Genomic DNA, 18,856 nt, shown 5'->3' on the forward strand with positions numbered 1-18,856 from the left:
GGAAGCTATCACCTCAAATTCTCAAGTTTTAAAGTAAAAATATTTTACTAGCATTTACTATCTGGCATACTGAAATACAAAATATCAGTAGCATAACTGTGGTAATTGGATGTTTTAAAATACAGTTTACATACAGGCAATAACTTACACGGTCCAAATAATTTTTAAAGTAGACAACAAGCACACATAAAAAAGGTCACACCTGAGGTCAGTATGGCTGTTTTACCTTCACATTTTCTCAGCTCTGGAATAACTTCAAGACTAATGAAGTATGAATTTACAAATAATTCAAACCAAGAATTGTATCTTAAGTTTGCCAAAATATGTCTTGTTTAAAAATGATAGTTTTCTAAACAATATCCATCTTTTAAATCTATAAGCATATACATTTACCACCGCAAACTATTGAGCTTTCCCTGGCACGCTACGCTATGCACTACGAAAGCAAGCCGTACATGAAATAATTAAGTCAGACAACCATCGCTCCCCATCGTCTACATCGCAGTTTGGGAACAGAGAAGGAAATGTTAACAAATACTAAATCCTCTCCATTTTATTAGAGAAATCAAAACATACCAAAGAAACCACACAAAAATCAATGCATTCAGCAAAATTTGTTCTATGGAATGAGGAACAGAGGCTATACTCACCACAGACAAACCCATCCAAGTTGACAGCAAAAATACTTCTTCCTTTTAGCAGCTGAGGATGGGCACAACTGGCATTTACAAAGCTCTGGAAGTTGTTCTCTGACATCCACTGTGGCAGCCATTTTAACTGGCAGTCGCACAGGAGACTCGATGTGTTTAAGTGCCTAAGAAAAAGTAATTACATTCAAAGCCTGTTTGCTTGTTTTTTTTCTAATACAGAGCTAAACAAGCAGTAAACAAAACTAAATGTTCAGACTAAATGCATATATCACAAGTGAAAGACAGCAGTATTATTTAGCTCAGATGTGGTGACACCATTGTCATGACTCCTACATTCTATAAAGCAGACATGTTATTCTGAACAACCAGCTTCTGCTACGAGTATGAGCCCAGGCAGTCAGGCATATTTGTAGTGTCTTGGGTACAAAACTACAGTCAGCAGTAGAACACACAGAACGGGCATGTAGGAGAACAATCCAGAAGGGAGGCACTCTGGAAGCTAACGTCAAAAAATTCTGAGGCAATTACATTCCCTCATTTCCATTTCAGTCAGAATTTATCTTGGGGAAGACATTTAAAAAGGGGAGTGGGGAGACGAAAAACAGTCAAGTGTTGTGAAACAACAAATCCAGAACCGGTTAATCAGCTTACCTAACCTGTGCGAATGGCTACATTCACAGAGGGGGAAAAAATAAGCAAGCAAAGTGACATTCTGTGAAGCATCTAGAATTGGGAGTTGAAGTAAGAAGAGTTCTCAGTTTTGGCTGAAAATTCAGAATCGCCCTTAGAAAATCGTATTTAAAAACACCATCAGTAATAAAATTCCTGTCTTCAAATCTTAACTGTTCTTGAAGGAGAAGCAAAAATAATGTATGGATCCAGCAAGCTAAACAGCTTTAAAGACAAATGAAGACATAACAATTCTTGATTTTTTTCTTGAAGAAAAGGAAGAGCATCTTTGTGCTCTTTTTTTCACACTAATACTGCATGGATAAAACCTAGGGATGCCAGCTCACCAGTTCATATTGAGATGAAACAGATCATCTTTCACTGAAGTTCTAGAGGCATTCTTGTTATTCTTAGGAGGCAGAGAAACGACAGCATTTTTTGCTACCCTGATGCAGTGGGCATCTGTCATGTTATTTTCACATTTACTCTCTAGGGGCCTCAGAATAAAATTACTAGATGGGAATTTATACTAAATAATCTTACTTCTGGGAAAGTACTTTCAACCATCTGTCTAGACCTTCCTCAGACATAATGGATGTCTACCAAGTGTTTCAAGAAAAGTACAAAAAAACCCCAACCCAACAAATCTTGAATAGCTATTTCACTGAAGTGTTTGGAGTCTGCTATCTTGTAGCGTCTTACATCTCCTGGAGCAGTGTTAGTCTGTCATTCCATCACATTTGATCACTCTTCAAATCATCTATATCAATCCCTAATTGTCAGCACTGTGCTTCCACCACTTCTCTTGTGCCAAATCTAGCAATTGCCCTGCAGCTGGCAGAGTGAGTTCAGCAAAGTAATGAAGCAATACAACTAGATCCAACCGAAGGAAGAGGAAAGGTAGAAACCCCCTGGCTACAGGGGCAGCTACACCAGGATACAGGTAACATCAAACTGAACTTTGAATGAACCAAATACTGTTTAGATACAAGAAAGAAGTATTTTACAGTGTGAACAATCATACACTGGCACAACCTCCCCAGAGATGCGGTGGAGTCCCCAGTACTGAGGGTTTTCAAGACACAACTGGACAAAGTGCTAAATAATCTCATCTAGGCTCCCTCTTCCACAAAAGGTTGGACCAGATGACCTTTTGAGGTCACTTCCAACATGGGCTGTTCTATGACTCTATGAAATATGTATGGCTCCTCATTACTTCCTCTATGGCACCCAACATGGAGTAATATCGTAAGATGAAGTAGAGAGCCAGCTGCTAGGATGATACTTGACAGGAATCTGGAGAACACAAATTAAAAGCTCCAGACAAGCTTCAGGCAGTTTCTACTTGTTATGAGAGCAACATCTTTTAGTTATTCCTTAGTTTGTTGACAGATTGTCCACAGAGCAGCTCAGGACAACAGATCTGACTAGAGAAGGCTGATATGAACATAGGCAACATAAGGTATATGCAAGGGGAAGAATCACCTGTGCTCAAAACACAGGGAACAGCGACAGAGATTTTTCTGCATTCATCAACAGAAAAAGAAGGTAAGAGGACAAAAAAAAAACCCTGAAAGCTCACTAGAAGAATACATTCTTCTCAGTGACCGCATCATGACTTCTCCGAAGATCTGCCCCTTTGCTACTACAGGACAGAAAGACCCAATTACAAGCACTGACAACCAGGTCTTTACAAAAGAATTACAGAACTAAATTTCACTGCTCCAGTAAGCTTTAGCTCAGTGATAGCACTGCTGATTTTATAGCACATTACATCAAAGTCTTCCTTATCTAATACCTATTAGAGATCGGCCAACTTAAAATAAGGACTCTAGACACCAAATGTAGCAGCAAATGAATGCTACACTATCTCACTTAAATACAGTCACCACATAAAAAAAAAAAAGACAAAACACTGACATACCCTTTTTACACGACTCAGAGAGATTACAGTGGGAGTTTATCACTACATCAGGCAACATCTTACAAGGCTTTACTTATATATTTATATGGATAAATGTATTTAATAGAGGTGATGTCTTTAGATCAAAACTTACAATTCTTTGAGTTTCTTCATTTGTGAAAATGCATTTCCTTGAACTGACATAATTGCATTGTTACTTAGATCTCTAGGGGGAGAAAAAGAAAATTAACATTAGAGGAGGAAAGAGTAATTTATTAAACTGAATATATTTAAGACTCAAGGAATAGTCTGCTATCTTAGTGACATGTAAAGGATCCCCTAGCTTGAAAACTAAAGAGACAGGATTAAAGAGTATTATAGCATGCTTAATATAACACTTTCTGCATTAATGCCAAAATTCACATTCACCATAACTCCAAAACAAAAGAATCTTCTCAAGATCACAGTAGCAACCAGGGTAAGTGTATTTCATTCAAAGTTACAAATAAAGATTTTAAGTCCTACATTTATTTCAATTACTATCAAAATTAATTTTTGCAATGTTGGGTTAAATGTGAATTTGTACTACTTACAGGTGTTCAAGCGCATCCAAACCAGAAAATGCTTTCTTTGTAATGGATCTAATCCTATTTCCTTGTAGTAGCCTGAAAAATAAAAGCACATGATGCAAAAAAGATGCAATAAAATGGAAGCATTTTTTTGAGCTGAACAATTGTATTTTTGATATTTCTAAACTGTGACTAATATTCACCATTCAGTCTTCCCCAATGCAGCAAAATGTCTTACCTCTAAGAGACGTCATTTAGTACCCCTTGAGTAAACACCTAGATTTTACTATTATTTTAGAAGATGTTTAATGTGTACAGTTCAGTGATATGATTATTCTAAATGTATATACATATGCATCCTTTATTTCATAGATGTGCATTTGAAAATTCAATGCAATGAAATTCAATGCAATGCGCTTCCACTGCATGCTGCATTACTTCATCAAGGACTATCCCTCTCACTATGCCTTTGTCATGTAATGCACTTATTAGTTCCTATTACGAGAAACCCTCATTCTTTGAGGAAATGTCTCCATAACTAGTAATAATATTTTAAATATTTCAGGTTAGTCTGACTTGAAAAAATCTGGAATTTCTCTTACAGAAAAAGAACATTTTATAGAGAAAAAAATGGTAGGGGAAGAAAAAAAATCATCTCAGCTACGGAAAATATAACATCATTAAAAGTCCAGCTTGTCCCTCTAAACACACATAATCATAGAATGGTTTGGGTTGGAAGGGACTCAAAGATCATCTAGTTTCAACCCCCTGTCATGGGCAGGGAAACCCTCCACTACCCAGGTGCCCAAGCCTCATCCAACCTGGCCTTCAACACTTGCAGGGATGGGGCATCTACAACTTCTCTGGGCAAACTGTTCCAGTGCCTTACCACCCTCACCGTGAAAAATTTCTGTTGAACAAACTGTACGCACAGTCTTCCTTATATCTAATAGAAATCTCCCCTCTTTCAGTTTAAAGCCATTGCCCCTTGTCCTATCACTACATGCCCTTGTAAAAAGTCCCTCACCAGCTTTCCTGTAGGCCCCCCCTTTAAGTACTGGAAGGCTGCTATAAGATCACCCCGGAGCCTTCTCTTCTCCAGGCTGAACAGCCCCAACTCTCTCAGCCTGGCTTCATAGCAGAGGTGTTCCAGCCCTCGGATCATCTTTATGGCCCTCCTCTGGACCCACTCCAGCAGCTCCATGTCCTTCTTGTGTTGGAGACTCCAGAGCTGAACGCAGTATTCCAGGTGTGGTCTCACAAGAGCTGAGTAGAGGGGCAGAATCACCTCCCTCGACCTACCGGCCACACTTCTTTTGATGCGGCCCAGGATACGGTTGGCTTTCTGGGCTGTCAGTGCACATTGCCGGCTCATGTTGAGCTTCTTCTTATCACCAGCACTCCCAAGTCCTTTTCCTCAGGGCTGCTCTTAATCCATTCTCCGTCCAGCCTGTACTTGTGCTTGGGATTGCCCCGACCCATGTGCAGGACCTTGCAACTTGGCCTTGTTGAACTTCATGAGGTTCTCACAGGCCCATCTCTCCAGCCTGTCAAGGTCCCTCTGGATGGCATCCCTTCCCTCCAGCGTGTCCACAACACCACACAGCTTAGTGTCATCTGCAAACTTGCTGAGGGTGCACTCGATCTAAACTCATTTTTTTTTAATCTAAACTAATTTTTTAAGGAATGACGAGATACAAATATTGTAGCAATACTCACAGCTTCCTAAGTTTATCCAGGCCAGAGAAGGCACCATTCATATCTTCAATAGTCCATGATATTTCATTGTTTTTCAGATCCCTGTTCAAGGGGGAAGGGGAAATGAAACCACAAGAGCTATTAAAAAGAACAAGGCACGTACTTCTTCAAGAGCATGTATTATTTAAAACAATTTCTAAAATAGCTTTCTGGTAGGTTGTTTTTTGTTTGTTTGAGGTTTGTTTCTCTGTTTAAGAGAAGCTTTTCCTGATTAGCTATTTCATTTCAGTTTTTACTGAGAGACTTTGAAATACTATTGGTACTTTTTCCACTGATAATTAAAAAGATCATAAATCCAACAGTTTTAAGAATCATTAGAAAACAAAACCACATTCCCCAATAAGGGTATTTAGATGCAGGACTATCATAAGATAGGAGTGTCACAGGAAGGGAAGGGATTAACTGTTGCCCCTTCGAAACAAAATACCCTCAGTCCTTTTTAAGTTCATAGTATTAACACATAGCGAACACAGAGATTTATATTAAAGTGAATTACTTTTACATCCTACAACATCCACAACACTAGCTTAATTATCTGCGAAGCACAAAGAGATTAGAGATTTGTAAAAAGAACAGCATATCAGCAAAGAATCAACAGGAAAGGGCTAGAGGAGGGAAAACACAAACAAACAACTAAAATAATTGAGGAGGAAAAGTCTAACACTTAATTCCTGGACATCTCACAAGTCTCTGACTTCTCTGTACAATCTCTATCTCTCTGTGAATTTAAAAAATACAGCATATACCCCTCTGAACTGCACCTTTGCTAGATGCTCAAAGTGTGAGTGTGCGAGCAAACCCCTGAAAGTAAAATGTTAGCACCCTTTTCAAAGCCTAGAGGGAAACGCAATCATTTCATTCATCTGGCTGACAGATGTGTCAGTGATACGCAATTGCAAGATTTTAATGAAGCAGAATATATTTAGATTAGTTTACTTCTTTCTTCCCCTTCCATTAAAGAATGCTATTTCAAAAAATGCTCAAACACTCAATGCAATTCCTCAGTCACAAAAAGCATCAGCATCCACAGTAATAAAGAGTTTTGAGTTTTGTCATCTATTTCTACCATTAGGAAAAATGTTGATTCAGTTAAGACACAAGTATGATCCAGATCCGTAAAGCTGTGGGTAGCAGTGCTGCTTGCTGTCTCCAAATGGAAACATGCCTTTCCTCTAAGAATGCCACTGAAAGCTCGTATCCTAACTACCACCATCCATTCTGCACAGCCTTAACAAAAGAGGAAGCCCTCCCTCTCTCAACTATTCTTAAAAAAAAACTACTGTAAGAAAGACATATGCTAGGAAAAGTTAACAAAAGGTTCTTGTGTATTTCATAAGAACAAAAACCCATAAATCTATAAACACTGAGGGTTTTTCTTAAGGTTTTTGACCTTAAAAAATGAGTTTGTCAACTTACAAAGTCTGTAGACTGGAAAGTCCCCGGAAGGCACAATCGGCAATGTAATTCACTTTGTTGTTTCCAATGTACAGTCCAACCAGCACACTTAAACCAACGAAGCTTGAATCATCTAACCTTGCTAAGTGATTGAACGTCAAATCTCTGCATATTCAAGGAAAAAAATGTATTTTAATGTTTGTGCTGCAGTGCTTATTACCCAGTTCAACCCAGGTGAATTTTCAGGGAGGGAGAAAGTTTTTTTCCCTTATAACTATCACAAAACCTACTACACCATTTCGAATCGCACAGCTTGTGTATCATTTCCAACAATACACAAATTACTGTAGAATTAATTTATTTAATTTGAAAACGACTGTGTTGCAGTTTTAGTACAACTGCCTCAGTGAAATGAAGCAGTCACGGTTGGCTTCAACTTCTTTCAACAAAATATAACTGTCTCACATACCAAACAGTTGTTGTCACCTTGGAAACTCTGTTACAAAAAATTCACAGATCAGTGGTAAGAAGCTCATGCTTTGGCATGTACCCGGCTTTCAAAACTGGAATAGAATAAAAGCTACTCACAGCTCACTGAGTTTTTGGCAAAATTCCCAGGCATCAGGACTGATCCTGCTGATGGCGTTTTGGCTGAGATGGAGCTGCTGCAGCATCAGCAAGCCATAAAGCCAGCCTTTGGTTACCTCTGTTAAGTTGTTATGGTCCAGCTGCCTACAAACACACACAAACAGATAAAAGACATGAGGTTCAGAAACTTGGTGGTGAGCGTGCTTTGCCACAGGTCCACATCCAACTTCATGACACCAGCTAGATAGCTGCAACCTCTATTTACATTCAGAGTGGCATGCATGCATTCAGAATGTGCTGTCCCACACATTCACCAATGAATGAAAGCTTCCTGCTTTTCAAACCACACTAGAACCATTTAATTCAAAACCACCTTTGAATCTTATCACGCAATTCTATTCATTTTGCGCAACTCTACTTGACGTGTTACCCGTAGAATCTATTAGCAGAAAGTGGATACTTACAAGACTTCCATGTTGCTTAAGCCCCAGAAAGCGCCATCCATGAGCCTAGTAACCCCATTCCTCTGCAGTTTTAATGATTTCAAAGCTGGAAGTCCTTGGAAAGTAAGCCCATCTATTTTTTTAATTTTGTTGCGATTCAGTTCCCTGCATCAATAAAATTTACAGTTACAGCAGAGTAAGTTTACCTGCATGCCAACAAACCTTCCCTCTCTGGACACAAACCTTATTTAAATGCTCTTCTCACACATAAAATTGAGACAAGATGTAATAAAATCAAACATTTTACTGTAATACATTATATTTAACTATGCTAATACTGTTCTGCTTTTCTGATACTGAGGACAAGTATGTGGTAGTTCTTCCTTGATTTTCAGATTTAAGGAACCCTTGTAGACCTAGAAAGTCATGGTTAGCCCCACTCACAAATTCAAAAGCAGAAGCAAGTTCCTGGTATTTATGCAGCAGTAGAACCATTACGGTTAGCTTGTAATTGCAATCAATAATCAGTCAGAAAGAAAAAGTTAAATTTTTTGGTTGTGATAACTAGGCAAAATTAAGCATCCTAGGTGATCCCTCTCTTTCTCAATCTGGAGTCAAGCATTCATTACACATTCCTCCCTCGTTCTCCACAACTAGTTACCAATAGGTCCTTCCCTCCTTCTCAAGCGGTCTGGGCACTCACCCTTCTGCCACTACACACACCTCTTACAGGTCAGAAGCTGGGACCCATGTGTATCCCGAAAGGGAGTTATAAGGCATAACTAGCTGGAGGGCAAGCTGCAGTGACAGCAGTACTCAGTATTTTCAATTTTCCTGCTCTCTGCAACACTTTCTTGGCTTTGGTCCTTTTCAACTCCGAACCCTGCACCAACCCCAAGCAGCTTTCTGACTTTGAGCTATGTGAAAAGGGAAGTCTAGCCTCATACAGGCACAAAGAACAATATTAACTATTTTTGTAACAGCGAATTTTAAACTAGCTATCATTTACTAAATTAACAGTTATATTTGTTGGCAACAATTGATATATAGTATGAAGAGACGGGATTAGACAATACTAAGAAAAGGCCCTCATAGAACGAGTGATCATCAGTCCCTTCAAGAAGATCTTAGATGTATCAACCTGCATCCTCCTGCCAAACCAGGAAAAATCCTCTCCTTCCAAAACTTACTTCCCCATGCGAAGTAAAGGCCTAAATAATTCTCTCTCCATAGTAATACCACAACTATTTCAGAGTCTCGGTCTTATAAGAGTTCAGCTTGCCTCTCTGGTAGCCTGACATGAACCCTACATTATAGCAGATACTCGATAGAAAGCCCTACTACTCCTCTTCCTGTGTTTAAATGTGCATAAGCAGTGAAGAACATTCAGTAAGAATAGCCTTCAGTTTTTCCCCACTCCTCCTCTGAACACATCTTTCAGCTAACAACACAAATTTTTGACCTCCCTTGCAGATTAGCTACCTAACCTGTAGGTTAAACTGTGAATGAGTAGAACTTTAAGCAAGAATATAACCAACTTCCAAAATTTCACTTGAATTTGCTGATCATAAAGTCTACTGAGATCGTTAACAAATCATGAGCTTTGCAGGATCATTCTCAAACTCTTCTACTCACAAGTCAAACTCTTCCTGCATTTGTCTACAAAAAAGAGAGTCACTCTTTCCAGATGTGTCAAGCATCCTAACACTTCACTGTTCTTACGACCTTTCACTTTCAAGGTTAACCTAAGAGAGTTCATCACTTTTAGTTCTTGACTACCTAATACTGAAAATAATTATTCGCAATTTGACAAAGTGCAGTCCTAGCCCATCCTCTTGTCAACTTCCTGCACTCTTTAAGGTTTGGGGTTTTTAAAAAACAAAAAAGGTAAGAGATGTTTCCCCATCCTCTCCATACTAAATAACTTATTATTTATTAGGTAAAACATTTATAAACAGCATTGTACCAGTGAAGCTGATCGACGTCTATTAATAGACTCAAGCCTCAAGCATATTGCTTATTGTCATACTTTCTGAAAGCTGATTAATTCCCTTCATGAAAGCACAAAATAAATAAGAAACTGCTGTAGTGAAGTACATAAGTTTACTTGACAGTATTTTTCCAACTCCAGTCTTTTCTTTTTTTTTTCTTTTAATAAGCAAACACGATTTTAAGCACAAAGACTATTCACATCTCACCAACATATAAGACTAGTTTTGTTCAGTACAAAGTCACAGTCAGTAAGGGTTGTAGCAATGTTTTCTGTGTCTGTCTCACTCTGCCTCTGGTTAAATTAAAGGCTAAAGTTCAAGCACTGCCAGTGCTTTGGAAAACCTGAAAACAATTAGTCAATTGTAGGTTGCACTTACAGGTGCTGCAGATGGGAGAGTTTAAACATCTTTTGAGGGATTGCTGAAATTTTGTTCCTGTTCAGTTTCAATATTTGAAGTGTGGTAGACAAATTGTCAAAGGTACCAGGCTCCATGGAGGTTATTCGGTTACTGTTAATGTACCTGTTGAAACAATGTCTAGAAGGTTAAATTTACAGTTATTTAATAAATTCTCAATACCAAGTAGTTAAACACAAAGCTCTTGCGCTGTCTACTTCTTGATAAATGAAATTTCATTTATCATATTAATTAGAGCTCTTGACAGCTCAGTCTATGGTCAAAGAGCATTTCACCACCAACATTTTGCTCTACTCTGCTGGAGCGTATTATTGGCAGAAGATACTATGTTGGAACCCCACTACTTTACTTTATTTGCACTCAGTATAGCTCTGGCATTGCAGTATCATCGAACAAGGACGAAGGTAGATTCAAAAACATCCACCAAGCTTCGTGTAACTCAAGACAAGCCCAACCATGGGGAATTTAAGAGAAATAATTATGTAACAAAATGGACTTAAGAGACACATCTATTTGCTTCATCTCAAGATAATGACCTTCACTTTTTATGAACTAAAACATCTCATTGCAACAACTCATTTATTCAAGTTAGCAGCTTTCGTAAAACTCAACAGGTGAAAGTAGCAATAAATATTTAATGCATGTCTAACTGAAAGAAGATTTAGTACCTTAACAAACAGCTGCCAATCTAAGTTTTCCAACAAGTTTTTTGAAAGTAATCTGAAAGAAAAAAGTAATACTAAGTTTGACTTACAGGTATTTGAGCTGTAACGATGGAAATGATGATATTTTTAGCTCTGATATGTTGTTGTTGCTCAGGTCCAAAGTTTCTAGACTCTGAAACGGCTTCAGATGTTGAGACAAGATGTTGGCAATCTTGTTACTGGTCCTGCAATTTAAGGATAGTAGTCAAAAGATTGTCATTTCCAGAGTAAACACTTGTTAACTACATGACTCTGACAAAAGTTAGTTCTTAATTTCACCACTTGAAAATAATTTCTAGTTAAAGAAAAACAATAAAGTATGTTCTTTAGACACAAAACTCATTTCTAGCCATCCCAAACTGGAATGCTTTAAATAAATGTGTTCATTAACATTTCTTAAAACATATTCCCAGCAAACAAGATAAAAAAATTGCATCATAATCCAATTACTGCAATTCATGGCTTTTAAAATGAGATCTATGATCATCTATTTCTGAACGGTAGAAATATCTAATATTTGCATTGAACACTATGTCACAGTCTTGTAATGAAACCAGATTAGAGACGTTTTCTATTTCAACCAAATTAACATCATAGTAGCTAAACATTGTGTTTTGGTTTTTTGAGAACTCCTGCAGCATGGAAATCAGACTGAATTTCCATAAAAACAGAGCTAGATTAGAGGAGATGGATGACAGTGTGCTCCCTCTGAAAGACATTCTATATTTTTTCAATTAGATCTGGTATTTCATCTATAGATTTTTCTAGTGAGTTTACAAATAACAAAATTTGTGTTTATTACAGCTCATTACAGTTTCTGGACTTCACATCTGGTCAAACTTCAGCTAAGCATCATAGCCAGTTCCACAACAAGAATTCAGCAACATAATGAACGTAACCCAAAATGATCCTTGTTACCTTGGGAAGTTCAAGTCATCCTGTACCTAGTATGATGAATGATCAAAATTTAGAAGCTCTTCCCAGCTCCTAGAGGTTACAGGCAAAGGTAATTTCAGTAAAACTACCAACAAGTATGTGGATTCCAGAAAGTATTTGCCTTTATTGGAAATACTTGCTCCGGATCAAATAGTAAGCCACACATTCAGGAAAGCATGGACAACTCTCACATATTAGAGGAGCGTGGGGGGTTTACTGCCCAAGACAAAAAAGTCCTGACTCAAAAACTGAACCAGAAGTCAGATTAATGGGCCTTCTGACCACATGTGGGAATGCGTAAGTGATCTTGCAGCCCCTCCAATGCTGCGCTCGTATCATGTTTCATTCCTCAGGCTGTCTGGTAGAGGTACACTGCATTTTTTTAACTCTTAGCTGAAAGTATTTATAATAAATGGAAACAAATTACTTTAATAAAAAACAACAACAACCACCACCGCCATGTGTCAGTTCCACTGGCCAAATAACACTGCAAGTTAGATAACAGGTCACAGAGCCTTGCCTTTATGCATTAGTTTGTTTATAAGGTAATTACTAACAAGGTATTAAAACTGCCAATTACTTGAGTGACGAATAAAATTTTCCTTGCAGTAAAAGTGTGCTCCAGCAGAAGCCAGCAATTTCCTGGACTGCACGCCTCCTAAATTGCAGTGTGAAAGTGTTCAGTTATAGAGACGGCTTGCACAGTGCTGTCTTTGTGTCAGCACTGCTCCTTAAAACAGAAATTCCTCACAACTGGCAGGATAATAGCTCCTGTATTACAAAGTTTAGTTGGACCTAATGGAACCTAATAAAACTCTTACACAGCCTTCAGATTAGCACTTAAACTAACTGGCAAATTACCTGACACAGACCAAGTACCAACAAAAACAAATAAACAAAAAACCCAGCTTGTTTGTTTCAGGGAATGTTTTCCTTTTTAGAGATGGTAAGGTCATACTGTGAGGAGAAAGTAACTTCTTTTGTTCACTGAAACAGAGCTATACATCAAAGTCCTAGTCTGTTTCACAATGAAAATCAAATCAGTCCTCACTGCACCTTCCTGCTTACTCATATCTGTAGAAGCGACTCAAATGCAAAAATATCTGAGTGGTTCACTCCTTATTGCCCCAACCTCCTCCTCCAGCCTTCTCTTAAAAAAAAAAGAAAATATAAGTGCCATAATTCATACCTGGAAGTAGATTATCCAGCACTGAGCATGTCTAAATAGTTCTACTTTTAAGGCCCAACTTTAGTTAAAATGAGGAAGTTCAATTCTAATTTGATTCTTCTTCACAATTATCACTTAAGTACATCAAATTAAAAAAAAAAATGTTATCAGCTTCCTCAAAACTGCCAAATCACCATCAAAATTAGTCAAGAAGGACATGTTTGACTATCTAATTGTCACAGCAGAACCAAGCAGCATCCTCTGTGTCAGTACAATGACATACAAATTTGTTCACTGCGGGAGAACCTACAAACAAAGAAAAAAAAAACTTTCCAGTGAAGTGCTATTATTACTGTGCTCAGACAAAAGGAGCTGCACACGCCGCACTGGTTTCATTCCACAGCCCCTCAAGGGGAGGTCAGAGCAACAGAGATCCCCTGCAACACGAGAACCAGCACATGGAGTTCTCACAGCAGCAGACCTGCAGCAACCTGATCACAATTTCTTCATGTGCAAGGAACAGCAACATGCTGCAGCTTCCTTGCGACTTCTGTACGGCTAAAGCAACAGGAGCACTGAGGAACACAGATAAAACCACCAAAAATACCTACGTGGATCTGAATATGCCTTTTGTAGTTTGACAGTCTACACCCTGACCTGCAGCAAGTAAATCCCCAATAACCCAAGAGTGCCTGCAGACTGACCTAATTATTTTTACATAAGCCTGTGTGAATACCAGCACAGAATACCAGTTTTTCATCACAGGTATGAGAAACCTTAGCCTTCCCTCTCAGCATTCATGCCTTTGACCACACCACTAGGCGAAAATATCCATAACAGCCCTATCAATCATGATCTCAAGATTCTTTCTATATAAACAACAGCTACAACACATCTGACATATTGGCTTCTACTTTCCTTGCCTCTGGGAAAACAAAGCAGGACAGTAACTTCCAAATCCATTTTGTTAAGGATCTAGTTAACACCATTTAGACATAATTGTTCTTATGTGCTGAAAAAAAACAATTTTTAAAGATCTGAGATAGTATGATTAAGTATCTCTTGATAAAGACTGCCAATGTGCAACATTGTCTATCTAAGAGAAGTATCTATGCAAGCTTGATTACTCTGATCCTACAACATGGAAGCATCAACAATTAAGACCTAAAGTCCTATCTTTTGTTTCTATCCAAAATCTCAGCACAAAAAAAACACTCTTGCCCTTCCTTCTCCAGCATCTCTTCTAGGCAGACCTTGATCTGCTGAGTTTTGAGAACCTCTTGGTCTTACCTTACACCATGATCCTGACAAAGAGAATGCGTAAGAAGGTTAAGGAACCTGGTAAAAACCAAGTTGTCTAGACAGACAGTTTTGGAGAGCTGTGTCTGTGCAGCCTGTTCTCCAAAGCTGTTAGATCTAAAATAATTATTTTAACATCTGTGTGATTCTGGACTAAGATGGTATCTCCTGTCCCTCAACTAAGCCCTAAGAGGCAGGATATATTTAATTTGCCTCACAAACAGGCAAATGAAAGCACAGTAGAGTCTGTTGCTAGAGACTAAGGATATGTAAAGAGAAAAAAGCACTAAACAGATCTTTCTGAGCAGTGCTGAAGCCAAGACACTGGGGTTCATAGATGTTTAGTTTGACCATCTTGTGTTTACGTGGCTTCCAGACTACAGCTGGCTTGGAGGCAGCCATGTCGGCGCACAGGCAAAGCAGACATGACTGTCCACATCTGAGCTTGTACCAGGGTGGTCTCTGTTACATGCCACTACAGCTCACAGCTTCATTTTTAACATTTTCTCAAATCTTTGTGATTGTTTCACCTGTTCTTCCCTCCACTCACTCACTGATGTCATATGACTCCTGGCATATCACCTACTGTTTCTTGCATTCCCCCTCCTGCCCTCCCAAACTCTTTTGGGCTTTTGGAGTTCTTGTAAGAAGCAATGATGTCAAGACATTGACTGGAAGAAAATTTAAGCAAAAAGAAAAAAAATAATTGATAGTAAGGATGAAATACTAAGACTGCAATAAAATCCATCAGAAAGTGCTGGAAGACACATGCTTTGTAGCTTTTAGGATAAGCCTGGACAACTTTAAGGAGCACATGCCAGAAGAAAGAGCCTCAGTAACTCCTACAAGAAGAAGGAGACAAAGGAGGTTTCTTTTTTCTTCAATTTCTACTCGTTCAACTACTAAAATTAGCCAGATTGTAATGAATGAATATCATTTAATGTAATGAATAAACATTCTTTAAAATATTGTAATTATGGTTTCAAGCTGAATACTACCCTTACAAAAAAATCCCCTGACATGAATGGGACTACATGCTCTTCCCACCATTAGACACCTAACTGCACAAAATTAAGAACCTCCATTTTTTTGATTCTTTGCAACTGTTAAGATAGAGAAATATTTCAAGTGAAACTGTTTTTCTCCAAGACAAAGATGCCAGAAATAGAGTGAGGATTCTGGCTCACTTCCAGTCCTACTGGTAGGTCTACAAGTTCGCTGCCTTCTTCACACACAGGCTTCTCACATTCCTCACAGCAAGCAGTTGTTCTTTCTATTGAAGATCTCCTTCATTTCAGGATCCATGCCTGTCATTGTTCTTTCAAGCCAGATGTCAGCAAGTCTCTGCTCTTATTTTTTGTGCTTTTTGTGGTATACAGACATAAAACAGGAAATGAAAACTCAGAACTCCGTAGGCTACTGGTACTCTCTCCAAAACTTGAAACCAAACATTTATTGATTCCCCAACCAAACATAAATTGGGAAAATGGGAAAAGAAAGATGCAAAATGAAACAACTGATGATCAAATGATCAACTCTGATCAGAGAAGTTTTCATCATCAAAAAGAAAAGAGGCAAATCCAAAATTACAAACACATGACACTTTCGTAACAATTCTCTCATGATTCCAGTCACAGTACCAGAATATAATTAAACTTTCCTTCCAAACTCTCTTCTTAATACCCTGAAGTCTCCTTCCCATTCCACTTTCTGGTCTTTCTAAAACAATCACAAGTTACTTAGCATATGATAGCCAAGTGAATGTGTAAGTTCATCACTTTAAAACAAAGGTGAACAAAAGCAATGCAGGCATAGCTATTTCAGCATGAGCTGACAACAGGAGTAATAACCCACTGCAGACTTGGTGCACTCTTTGACTTAGTTAATGCTAAAATTGGACAATTCTAAGTATGACCTAGATTAAACTCAGCATAACATCCTCCAATATTATAAATCACTAAGTATGGACTCACTAAGTAAAAACACCTTTACTGTTACAGAGCCAACTCTCCCTTTTGGAGGGTGCAAACTGCAAGCCCTTCTAGATCTACTCCTAATCTCAACTGTTAGTAAAAGTTGAGGGATGTTCTCCTGTTCACTTCTATTTCACTCAAGGCACTGAGTCAGTACATTTCACTGCTGTAATGCAATAAGCACCGACCACTTCTCTTAAGACTTAAAACACTTACACTTAACCCCTTCATTCTGACTTCCCTCATTCTCTGTACTGCATGCCCTACAACTTGGCACCTCCTTCTTGGGAAAATTTCCTACCATTCTTCTATTTTGTCACATAAGAACAGTGTTCTCTATTTTTCTGATCCATTACTATTCCTTTTAATTCATCTTTTTCTTTAACACTGCTCATCAGAAAACCATGTCAGTTTTTTCCACTGCAAATATCTCATAAAATTTGCATTCTTTTCCATTCTCATTGCAAAGCATTTTGTCTAGGCTCTCACTACTTCATATTTTTGCTACAACAAACTCTGAGTTTCTACATACTTCTTCCCTTTCCCATCATTCAGCCTAAATTGTTGCCATAAAAATTCAGTTTTCCATGTCTGCAACTCTGACTAAGACAGGTTCCTTTTCAAATTCTTTCATTTACTTCCTCTTAGTCTCCACACCAATGTCAAAGACTGCAAGAACTAATTCCAGTAAGTTTCTTTGCTCTAGCTTTTTGCTCACAACTTCAGCCCAAGTCACACATGGTTACCACCACTTTCATTTTTGGGACTTTCTCCAAGCAGCCTTATGCCTGAAACCCAGTCTGGCATTCCTCTATCCTTTCTTTCAATCCTTCTTCAAACAAACTCTTCCAGACAGCATCCAAATCTTAATCCTCCTATAATAAAGTGGTAGCTGAAGAGATGACAAGGACATAAAATATTTGACCAACATTTTCTTAATATTGGGAGCCAGACTTCAGTTTAGCATGCTAGCTTTATAAAACACCAATACCACTTTCTCTGGCAAGCATAGAAGAGAAAGGCATCTACTCCTACTGAATGTAAGCTTTCATTTTCAGGAGTTGTGCCTAAACTTACTTCTTGTGACTATAGCTTTCTAAACGTGAACTGGGACAGCGTTCTCCTGGATTTTACACACAGCTTCCACTCCCAGCCTACTGTGAGATGACAAAGAGGCAGATTTCTCATACCTGCCCCTATTCCAAATAATCTTGCAAACAAGGATTATGAAAAAATCTTTTACCTTTACAGAAGGCCCTTTGCAGGGGTTTTTCCTTGTTAAGATACTGCCACATAGTGCAACCATCACTCTTATTTCCACATTGCCAGCTGGGACACGTGTACAACTACTTTGCATGTTGAATTTTACTTTTTCAAGATGACTATCAGAAGCATGGTCCAGGATGCCCATTATGGCAAACCATATTTAAATATACTTTTCCATGTTTTAAATCGAAATGGACACACATATTAAAATAAAATCCCTTCTAAATAATATAAGGGATTAATCACTTTCTTCAGTAACGACATTTGTGCATAAAGTTAAGATAAGCGTTTAAGCTGTATGTGATTAATCAAAGCCAGGATGCCGGAGTGCCACCTCGAATTTTGGAAGAGTATCTTTTTGGCAACAGAGTGGTTTGTTTTGGTTTTTTAACCAAGAATGAAAATCAGCCACCAGTATATGCTCCATTAGAAACACACATGCTTGTATCAGAAACAGTGTGGCCAGCAGGACTAGAAACATGATTGTCCCCCTGTACTCGGCACTGGTGAGGCTGCACCTCAAATACTGTGCTCAGTTTTGGGCCCTCACTACAAGAAAGACACTGAGGTGCTGCAGTGTGTCCAGAGAAGGGCAACAAAGCTGGTGAAGGGTCTACAGAACAAGTCTTATGAGGAGCCACTGAGGGAACTGGGGTTGTTTATCCTGGAGAAAAGGAGGTGAGGGGAGACCTTATTGCTCTCTGTACTACCTGAAAACAGGTTGAAGAAGGTGGGTGTCGGTCTCTTCTCCCAAGTAACAAGCGAGAAGACAAGAAAAAAAAGGCCTCAAGTTGCACCAGGGGAAGTTTACACTGGGTATTAGAAAAATTTCTTCACCGGAAGGGCTGTCAAGCATTGGAACAGGCTGCCCAGTGAAGTGGTTGAAATACCATCCCTGGAGGTATTTAAAAGATGTGCAGATGTGGTGCTTAGGGACATGGTTTAGTGGTGGACTTGGCAGTGCTAGGTTAACAGTTGGACTCGATCTTAAAGGTCCTTTCTAACCTCAATGATTCTATGATTATATTACTCCCCCTCAAATGAAGAGGGTAAGACTATATTGTTCTTCCCGGTAAGTGGAATGGAAGCAAGCACAAAGCTGCCTAAAATATAGATGAATTTACATA

At 38.6% G+C, this 18,856-nt stretch overlaps 1 protein-coding gene across 1 annotated transcript in view; it reads right to left on the bottom strand.

Annotated features, from left to right (window-relative positions):
* LRIG3 (leucine rich repeats and immunoglobulin like domains 3) overlaps positions 1–18,856 on the bottom strand; it is a 44,153-nt gene that overhangs the window by 10,638 nt on the left and 14,659 nt on the right. The window contains 9 exon segments of the mRNA XM_086610067.1: positions 651–814; positions 3,377–3,448; positions 3,816–3,887; positions 5,511–5,591; positions 6,966–7,109; positions 7,533–7,676; positions 7,997–8,140; positions 10,345–10,488; positions 11,138–11,272. Of these exon segments, the coding sequence (XP_086466193.1) occupies positions 651–814; positions 3,377–3,448; positions 3,816–3,887; positions 5,511–5,591; positions 6,966–7,109; positions 7,533–7,676; positions 7,997–8,140; positions 10,345–10,488; positions 11,138–11,272 (1,100 nt within the window).

This window comes from Tauraco erythrolophus, chromosome 4 (assembly GCF_009769465.1).
Source record: "Tauraco erythrolophus isolate bTauEry1 chromosome 4, bTauEry1.pri, whole genome shotgun sequence".
Classification (NCBI taxonomy): Eukaryota; Metazoa; Chordata; class Aves; order Musophagiformes; family Musophagidae; genus Tauraco; species Tauraco erythrolophus.